A 10,414-nucleotide genomic window follows, 5' to 3' on the forward strand; every position below is an offset into this window, starting at 1 on the left:
GTCATTTTCACTTGCTTTCTAGTCAGCTACTAACTTTTACAGGGACTTAAAAGTGAGATTGTTATATTCTTTATACTATGAGGATTCTTACCACTCCAAGGGAACTGTTTAAATCTATTCCCCAAACTATTAATTGTCATAAAAAATTAATTGCATATTAACACCTTCAAAGTGTTATTTTTAATGTATGTAAATTTTAAATGTGGTGGCCCTTTTAGTGTTTCTATTTAAAAGGCTGCTACATTGTCTACTTATTTCTCTCAGTTCTCCTTCACATAATTCATGTTCAAAAGAAAAAAATGAATACTGTCTCAAGTGCAAAGAAACAAATAGTAACAGTATAGCCTTTGTCTTCTGTCCATCAAGTAAACTTACAGTAAACATCAGATACATTATCTTCATTCGTCTCGAGAAATGAAGCGGTATTCTGGAAGAATGATTACTGTGTAAATTATACTCATATTACTCAAAAAGGGACATAGGATATTAGTAGTAAAGTGTACAGATTTTATTGTTAACCTACCTTGTTACATTTTATCAAATGTGCATAGACGTGGGAAGCTAATATCCGTTTCAGGTGAAGTAAGAGGAACATGGAAATGTTCCATATGGATTTGTTTAACTGAACTGGACTGTGTTCAGCTCAGATTATACTTTATAGTAAGCTGAATGCATCAGAATAGATGGTTTGAGTCTGTGCAGACATCAGTCATGATGTGAATTCCTGTTATTCTGGGATTCAGTTCTAGCAAATACCTTGTAGCTCTGTCACCCCCACAAAATCATTGGCTACATGATACTACAAGTATAAATACATTCTTTTCAGCATTTATGGGGCATAAGGGCTATGAAACCATGGGGCTAAACGGAAGACAGGAAAGAAGAAAAAACAAGAAATGTACATGTGGAAAAATATAGAAAAATACTGCATTGCTATAATGTGGGATAGATATTTAATGCAATAATTCATAAAACGTATTGAGGTTGGGATTGTCCAAAAATCCACGAGGAGCTAAGCTCCCAAATGCATCCAGATTAGGTTCTGCACTTCCATTGAACTGCTTTAGGCTCCTTTCAAAATCCTACCCTCAAAAACAATTTACAATAGATGTTGGCAAAACTTAAAAAATACAGATCAACATGTTGCTTAAGGATAGGTTACTATGTTAATATTTTTAACAGCTAAAGACCAGATTCCAACCTACCTACTAGGTGTTTAACTACGATCCTATTCCAACATGCTATAGTCCCTGAAAAACAGTTAATACAAAAGGTAGATGGGTCCTTCCACTCTTTGCTTTTTGTGACATGGTCTTAAGGCTAATATGATTGCATGTCACAACACTAGGTGTTTAAAGGTTTTTTTCAGGGACTTGAGCAGGGTGGATTAGGATTTAGGTGCCTAAATCCACTTCACTGTCTGAGAACTGGAATAGAATCTAGCTGTCTACTACTCATCAGAAGTGCTAATTGCTCTTTCATCCCCCCCATAGCTATTACTCTGCATCTCTGAAAGGCAGGCTGTTTACTTAGTTACCTAAGTATAGATTGAGAAGCCTATTCTTAGGCACTCTATTTAAAAAAATAAAAAACCCTTGGCCAAAGTCTCTTTCCTCCTTTAAATGCACCTGAAATATACTCAGTCCTTATTTCAGGTCAGAAAACCTTCCGTTATACTGAATGGATTTGTTAAAGTATGTTCAAGTAACTGAGGCCCTTGGCACACATTAGACTTAAGACATGATTAGCCAGTTAATCACCTCTTAAGTAGTAACCCAGCCACACATTCATTCTATTAATGGTGAGACCAAACAAAAGATGTATAGCAACTTTGTGGCTAGTTCTTATTGTGCCTTAAATAGAACATGTGGCCAGATCCCAGGCTCCTCCTGCACTGGCAATTTAGCACGATTGGGATCTATTCCTGATTCCACAGTCGCACCTCCTGCCATGCACTATATATAGTGTCTTGAAGTACATATACTTGTATGCACTTTTTATAGACCATGCTATAGATCTTGAGCCATGCTAAGGCTCCTTATCTTTAGCACCCACTACAATTTACTGCTAAAAATAAAAATATATTTCCCTTCATGTTCTATTTACTGTTTTGTCTGTTACTAAAAGTTTGGCTCAGCTATATTTGTGCTATCACTTCAGTTTTAATTGCAAAGTGGTGACTATAAGGGTGCTCTTGCTTTCTGGGTTTTCCTTCAACAAGGCTTCATGGTATGGAATCAACTGGTATTCTGCTAATACGGAGCCTAGACAAAGCTACAGTCTCTTTTGGTCGCCTATTTTGACTCCAAGAATGGTTCTGTACTGAAAGAAATCTACGTACATGGACAATAATTAAAAAATTACCAAATTCAAATCCAAAATAATTGACAAAGGTTAATGAGGTAATCTGAGTTATTGGTAAGTACCAAGCTCTCTTTTGGTATTTTTGTGCTCTATTACCTAAAGGGATTCAGTAAAACAATGCCATTATAAACAAATAGGAATCATCCTCTTCTGCCACAACTATCATGGTTTCACATATTCCTATTCATGTTACATTATTTATTGCAAGGTCTAATCTTTTTTTCAATCCTAATAAAGCTCCAGACCTTGATACCTTGTATAACCGTGTGCTCGTTTTTCAGACTTAATGTATTTTTGCCTCCTCATAATATTAAATGTCTCCTTCCTAGTTTGTATCTCTAACTCTCTCTCCTGTCCTTTCTTATTAATTTTCTCACAGTCACTTCATTCTTTCTTTGTATTTCATTATAAAGGGACTGAGATAGGTTGAACACCATTGCTCTGTGAACCAAATGCTGGAGCCAGGCTGCAGAGCCATGTCACCTATCCCATGGGACTTCCCAAGCATCTGAAAATTTGACAATAGGGGAGTGAAAGCAGCATTAATTGCCCCATCTTTGGATGTGGGCTGACAGACCAGCCCTGCGCATGGACCCCACGTACCAAACTGTTTGCTGATCAGCCCTATGCCACTCATCTGGTCTACAGGGCTGAATGGGTTGGGCACACTGGGATAGAGGTTTCTAGGTTTGTTTAGTGGTTAATGTAATGGGGTTCTAGTTAGGGACTGAGGCTTCTAGGTTTTACTGCTCTAACACAGAAATCCTTCCACATAGAATCATAAAAAATGACTGTTGGAAGGGACCTCAGGTGGTCATCTACTCCAACCCCCTGCTCAAAGCAGGACCACCCTCAACCAGATCATCCCGGCCTGCTTTGTCTAGCAGGGTCTTAAAAACCTCCAAAGATGGAGAGTCCATAGTCTCTCCCAGTAACCTGTTCCAGTGTTTCACTACCCTCCTGGTGAGAGAGCTTTTCCTAATATCTAACCTAAACTTCCCTTGCTGCAGCTTGAGACCATTGCTGCTTGTTCTGTCATCTGCTGCCACTGAACAGTCCAGCTCCATCCTCTTTGGAACCTCCCTTCAGGTAGTTGAAGGGTGTTATTAAAACCCCTCTCAGTCTTTTCTCCAGATTAAATAAACGCAGTTCCCTCCATCCCTAAATGCTTTCATTGGCTGCCTCTGAAAACCATCTATTTCACTTATCTCATTTTTTCAGAGGAGAGTAAACTACTGATCCATTATAGCGTAAATTTTCTTCTCTGTGTCCTGATGACATGAAACAAGTAGTTCATTGCAGCTTTAATAGCGTTCCATGAAAGCATACTATTAGGAAAGCCCCGTGGAGGCACAGACTTAAGTTACAGTGGCTCTGAAATTCACATTGTTCCTTTATGCTTCAGAAAGGCTTTGCATACGGGAAGAAATATAACTGTTTTGCATTATCTCCATAAGCAGTCCTCCTTTTATATTTTTATACATACATATATGCACGCACACTTATTCTGACTGAGACAACCTAATGGCATGCAGGCAGTAGAGGAAGTAGAGATTTGGATTCTTATCAACCTTGAAATGGATGCAACTGCTTGAATCTGTACCACGGAGAAACTGTACCTACTAAGAATGCTTTACCCAGTAAGAGTCTGTGGCCATCATTATCTGGGTGGCAAATTATTCTGACATCTTCTTGATGACTGCAGTCATGTTTCCCCCACTCCCTCTTTGAGCACTGAAGAATATTTGACTCTTTTCCTGAGCAGCTGACATCATCCAGCCAGATAGGCCCACTGCTCTCTTCAAAATACTTTTCAAGTGCATGTTTTCCATACCTGTGTAAGACATACGTACGCATTATTTATTGTCAGTACTGAATAAAAAACAAGATACTTCAGTCCCAAAATGCTCTGAAATAAGACCAAAAACACCAAAGCCAGAAGGAAATTTCGCTCTGGCAAAAGCAAGTCTAGCATCCATTAAAGTCCCTGGCAGCTGTCTATTAGGGCTGTACAAAATAGCTATGTTTCAATTCGGTTTCGCCATTTCGGAGGGACAGTGACTCATTTTGGTGTTTCGGATCACTGTTCTTTTTTGAATTGGCCGACTCTGTTTCAGAGTTTTGACACTGTTTCAGTGTTTCAGCCATAGGCTATAATGGGGAACCACTAAAATGCCTATAACTTTGTCATTTGTTGCCTGTTCAGATGAAAACTGCAGGGATGGTAGCCTCTTCTGAGGGCATGAAGCCCGCCAAGTTTCAAGGAGATAGATGCAGGGTTTTTTATGAAACTGCACCTCAAACTGTTCAAAGCCAAACTAGTATCACTTACCGGCAGCAGAAGCCTGTTGTCATCCCACATGCAGATCTGGGGGCCTGCGCCCCCCCGGAAGAGTCCAGCACAGACATGCAGCCCTTCCGGGGGGTACAGGTCCCCAGATCTGCGTACAGGATGACAACATGCTGCTGCTGCAGGCTGGGGCAGCACCAGCACTAGGTTCTTCCCAGCGCTCGGCGTATGCTGTGCCAGGCAGACTCGGGTGCTGGCGCTGGCCCCAGCTGGCAGTGGCAGCATGCTGACTTCTGCATGCTCCACAACCAGTGAGTACGCAGCTTTAGCATGACTTGGCAGGGAGCCACACACTGTCTCGGAGCTGGAGTTGAGCACTGCTAGGCTCCGGGTTCCTGCTGAGCCACGCTGCACCTGTGCCATGGGGCAGCTGCCGTGCAGGTGCCAGGCAGGTGTGGGTGATCTCTGCTGCCCTGCGCTGCATGAGAGGGCTCTGCCACGAGCTTCCAGAGGCCCTGATTGCTGCTGCTGCAGATGGTGAGTGCGGAGCTTTTTTTTGGTTTTGTTTTGATATTTTTTAAGTGCTGGAAGGCTAGGGCCAGGTGGGGGATTGGGCCGGACAGGGCAGCATGGGGGCTCCTCCTGCAGTTCCTCTGGCTGTGCCTGCCTCTGCCTCGGCTGGGGGAGCTGCAGGAGAAGCCCCTATGGCTGCCTTGCCCGGCCCTATCCCCTGCCTGGCCCCAGCCTCCTGGCTCTTCAAAAAAAAAAGCCCCACACTCACCAGATGCAGCAGCAGAAATCAGGGCCTCTGGGAGTTCATGGCAGAGCCCCCTGCACAGCAGGGATCATCCTCTCCTGCCTGGCACCTAAGCAGCAGCTGCTCCATGGCGTGGGTGCAGTGCAGCTCAGCAGGCCGCCATGCGCTGTCTTGGAGCTGGGGTGGCTCCAGCAGTCAGCCAGAGCTTCTGGTTTGATTCCCAAGCTCTCTGATTGCTTCCCCCAGCTCTCTGATCATTCCCTGAGCTGTTTCCAGGGGGTGCAGGCACCCAGATCTGAGAGCCAGGTTTCACCAGGCTGTTGCTGCTGGCTGGGGAAATAGCCCAGAGCCACTGCCATCCCCAGCTGGCAGCAGCAGCCTGCTGTCATCCTGCCACAGATCCAGGGGTTGCACCCACCAGGAAGATCTGGGGGAAACAATCAGAGAGCTGAGAGAAAGATTTGGGAAGCAAATCAGGAACTGGGGAATCAAACTGGAAGCTGGGGGAATGTTCAGGGACCTGAACATTCCCTCAGCTCCCAGTTCAATTCCCCAGCTCCTGGTTTGATTCCCCAGCTCTCTGATCGCTTCCCCCATCTCTCTAATCCTTTCCACAGGTGCTCCTGGGGGGCACGGGCCCCTGGATCTGTGCTCCGGGTTTCAGCAGGCTCCCACTGCAGGCTGGAGCACCGCAATCTTCCTGGCCCTCAGCAAAGGCTGCACAGAGTGGCTGCTGCAGGCCCCCGCCTGCAGCAGCATCCTGCTGAAGCTCCATGTGCAGAGCCAGGGGCCCACATCCCCAGGAAGAACACGGAGAAATGATCAGAAAAGCAGGGGGAAGCAATCAGAGAGCTGGGGAATCAAACCGGAAGCTACATGTCAATATCAAATCAGTCCTTACTGCCCTCTTCCCCCTCATAGAATCATAGAATCGTAGAATCAATGAGTCGGAAGGGACCTAGACAGATCATCTAGTCTGACCCCCTGCCATGGGCAGGAAGGAGCACTGGGGGTGGCAGGGGTCATAAGACCCCAGCCAAGTGCCTATCCAGTCTCCTCTTGAAGATCTCCAGGGAAGGTGAAAACACCACTTCTCTGGGAAGCCTATTCCAGGCTCTGGCCACCCTTACAGTGAAGTAGTTCTTCCTAATATCTAACCTAAACCTATCCTTCCTCAGCTTGTGGCCATTGTTCCTGGTGACCCCAAGGGGGGCCCTGGTGAACAGACTTTCCCCGAGTCCCTGCTGCTGGCCCCTGATAAGGTTGTAGGCAGCCACAAGATTCCCCCTCAGTCTCCTCTTGCGGAGACTGAAGAGATTCAGGTCCCTCAGCCTCTCCTCATAGGGCTGGCCACAGAGGCCCTCAACCATATGAGTGGCCCTCCTCTGGACCCTCTCCAGGTTCTTCATGTCCTTCTTGAAGTGCGGCGCCCAGAACTGGACACAGTACCCCAGCTACGGCCTGACCAGCACCGCATGGGGGGGAGCAAGACCTCTCTGGACCTGTTAGTGATGCCCCTGTTGATGTATGCTAGGGTGCAGTTGGCTTTGCCTATTGCTTCATTGCATTGGTGACTCATATTCATCCTGGAGTCAATCCTGACTCCAAGATCCCTCTCTGCCTCTGTGCTGCCGAGAGGGTCAGCCGCTAACCTATAACCATAATGCTGGTTCCCTCTCTTCCCTCCCTCTTCTTAGTTTTTGTTTCCCTGCAAGCCCAGCTCCAAAACTCCGAAATTCTCCAGAATATTTCCAAAACATTTTGGCGCCTTCCATTTCAATTTAGATTCGGTGTTTTGGGCGCCGAAATGGCCTGAAACACCTTTGAAACGAAATGGCTGCTGAAATTTCGCACAGCCCTACTGTCTATCCCTCTTCCTGGGTAAATTTGCTTCAATGTTTTTTTGAAGACTAACTGATGGTTATGTTCAAGGAAACTTTTAAAACATATTGCCCAAATCTTCATATACCTTGTGGCCCAATTCAGCCAAGACCATAGCAAATGCTTAATTTTACAAACAACCTTAAGTTCTACTTGCTGACTCAGGGGTTTTAGGTTATGCTAAAAATTAAGTACATGTTTAAGTGCCTTGCTGAATTGAGGTTTTATTGACATGTGGTTTTCTGTATTCTTTCCTTTATTCTTGCCATGTGCTCTCTTTTAATTACAGTAAAAGATCTGGTAACTGGCACCTTACAAGCCAGCATGCTCTGTTAACTAGCATGCCAGCTTGTAAGGCAAAGTGAAACCAGAAATGCCCACTGTAGCACTTCCGGTTTCTCCAAGCCCCCACAGGCCAGGGCAAAGCAGCCTGCGCTGCTGAGCTCCCATTGCCCAGGGGCATAACAGGCTATGTGGGGCCTGCCTCCCTGTCCCGCGGGGCCCGCAGGGCCTGTGGGAGGGTCAGCAATGCTGCGGGAAGGTCAGCAATGCCATGGGAGGGGCGGCAATGCCCCGGACACAGTGGCAGAAGCGGTGGCCCAAACAAGTGAGGACGCCTGTTCGGGCTGCTCAATTAACTGGAATATTTTGTTATCCAGCATCCCCTATTCCTGAGGGATGCCAGATAACAGAGCTTTTACTGTAGTTATTTTCTCTTTTATCCTACTTACTTGGTGTTATCAAAATCCTGAAAGTATGATGTCGTGATCCATTGATCATAAAACTAGTTAGTGAATGACCAAAGTAGGAGAAAGGTTATGCTGTAAAATATATTCCATTTACTCATAGTCACCTTTGTTACCAGACATAATAGGAATGTGACTACAGACTAAGGCCATGGACAGACATTATAGTTGTTCTGGGAAAAATACGTTTGTCCCAGCATAAAAAACATGCATAAAACTGTTCAAGGGGATTTTCGTGGAGGAGAATTGGTTTCCACAAAAAAATGAGAGCACTTCCCACTGGGAAGATCTCTCCTCTTGTGCCAGCTTGTAGGCCTGCATGCTTTTTTCAGTATTGGGATACCATCAGTGTCTCACAGTCCTCTGCTTTCCCTCCCTCTCTTCAAGAAGCCCTCTTCCCCAAGATATGTGTCTGGACTCAGTCAGCTGGTAAGGTGATAGGAATGAGCTTGGTACATGTTTTGGGGACTGCTCAGTCTCAGGATGAATACAAGCTTTCCAATCTTTCTCTTAAAGAGGCCATCATCATCTGAGAGAGTAGAGGAAGTCAGAGCGGAGTTTGATGGATTTCAGCTTACTTCACAAGGCCCTCAGGTAACGTTGTTTAAAAAATTCAGAGTCCTTATCTTGCTCCTGCAGCATATAGACAATACTCACAGAGGTCGAGGGTGGAAGTTACTGGTAATTTGCAGAGGATAGTCGGGGTCCAGGTAGTGTCTTGGTGGTGCAACCGATAGCATGTCTGTTTTTAAATGTAGGAGCATAAAGCTATGAAGGTCTTTTCACATCAAGGAGAAATGTTCCTCATGTCCTAAATACTTACCATTAGCACTTCTCACAGAAGGCCTGATCCAAAGCCTAGTGAAGGCAATGGGAGCCTTCTCTCTGTTGTTGGTTTTTTTCTAGTTATTTAAAAGAATAAAAAAAATGGAATTGACATAGAACAGCAAAGTGCCAGTGTTGTTCCAAGGCAGAAAACAGGCACTTATGAAAAGGGTTTTAGGGGGGGTTGATTAGCATTCTTTTGCACAGTACAGTGCAATTTAAAAACATATTCCATACAAAACTGATAAACATAAGGTAAAAAAAGACAACCTGGCACATCCATTAGACCATACTGCCAGAAGTATTCCACAAAGGGTTAGTTGCATTATGTAAACAATTCTTACTTAAATCCCATCTGCCGACAAACCACTTGGGTATTTAGCTCAGTCCACCCATCGTCGCAGACTGTTCCCCATTGGCCGCCGTAATGTACTTCCAAGCGTCCCTCATGACTGCCTTTTCCACCTGTTAGTCTTACTGCCCCATCTATGGCATTAACAAGTAAGAAAAAACAAGAATCAGTTGTCTTCAAGGTGCACTTATCTTGTCACCCATTAAGAAAAGAGATTACAGTCTCAAATCTATTGTACAAGATCACACCATTACGCTACAAGATCTAACTCTTGCCACTATTTATTGTTTGAACAGAAGATGAAAACCCCCCACAATATGCCTGGCCAGGGTTTCACACAGGGAAGCAAATAATCCTGCAAACCGTCACATGACGATTAGCAGAGCAAAGCTCTAATTATGCAATTTCAATGGATACGGAGTTTCTCTATGGCACCACACTTTCTTTTGCGCATTCTATTACTAGTTTAAGAGTAAGATATTTAATGATTATCATTAAGAAGCCCAAGAAGCAAGAATCTTTGGTGATATCTTTTATTTGACCCACTATATTGATGGGAGAGCTGTTGGACAAGCTTTCGGACATCAAATGTTTTTCCTCAAGTCTAAGAGAGAAGCTGTTTCTCTCCCACAATGCTGCTTCTCTCTCAGACCTAAGGAAGGGCACTTGATGGCCACAGCTTGTTCAACAGCTCTCCCAACTATACAGTTTATCCAGTAAAAGATATCAGTAAAAATCCCTGCCTCTCAGACATTGTCTGGACAATCATGGCTATAACAACACTCCAAGTCAACATTTATTCAGTTATTTTGCCACAGTGGAAATTAAGATACCACTTGGGGAAACATAACACTATTTTTTTTGTGCTACCAAAGAACAGTTGTTGGTAAATGCTAACTTTTGATAACGGCCACATTACTCCAAAATATTTTTTGTTACTGATGAGAGATAAAATACAAAATACAAATGGCATATGCATGGATCTAATCTCTTATTCACAGGAGATAAGGGGATCAGTTACTTAATAGGTTCCTGAGGGGTTAAAGGTTCACACTGAATAAAGGGGTGTAGGTTGTAGCAGTGTTGGTCTAAGGACATAGGCAGACAAGGTTCTTTGGGTGACTCTGATATCTTTTATTAGACCAACTTAAATAGTTGGAGAACAATTTTTAAGCAAGCTTTCGGGTTCAAAAACCCTT

The 10,414-nt window shown here is 44.3% G+C and overlaps 1 protein-coding gene across 1 annotated transcript in view; it reads right to left on the reverse strand.

The window, feature by feature from the left end:
• The window catches only part of PRSS12 (protease, serine 12), a 147,754-nt gene that overhangs the window by 59,930 nt on the left and 77,410 nt on the right, over positions 1–10,414 (reverse strand). Inside the window, exons 7-8 of the mRNA XM_019521823.1 lie at positions 9,208–9,349; positions 4,002–4,198 (exon numbers count right to left, since the gene is read on the reverse strand). Coding sequence (XP_019377368.1) covers positions 4,002–4,198; positions 9,208–9,349 — 339 coding nt within the window. The remainder of the gene's footprint in view (positions 1–4,001; positions 4,199–9,207; positions 9,350–10,414) is intronic.

Source organism: Gavialis gangeticus, unplaced genomic scaffold (genome assembly GCF_001723915.1).
Source record: "Gavialis gangeticus isolate Ggan-Ray unplaced genomic scaffold, GavGan_comp1, whole genome shotgun sequence".
Taxonomy (NCBI): Eukaryota; Metazoa; Chordata; order Crocodylia; family Gavialidae; genus Gavialis; species Gavialis gangeticus.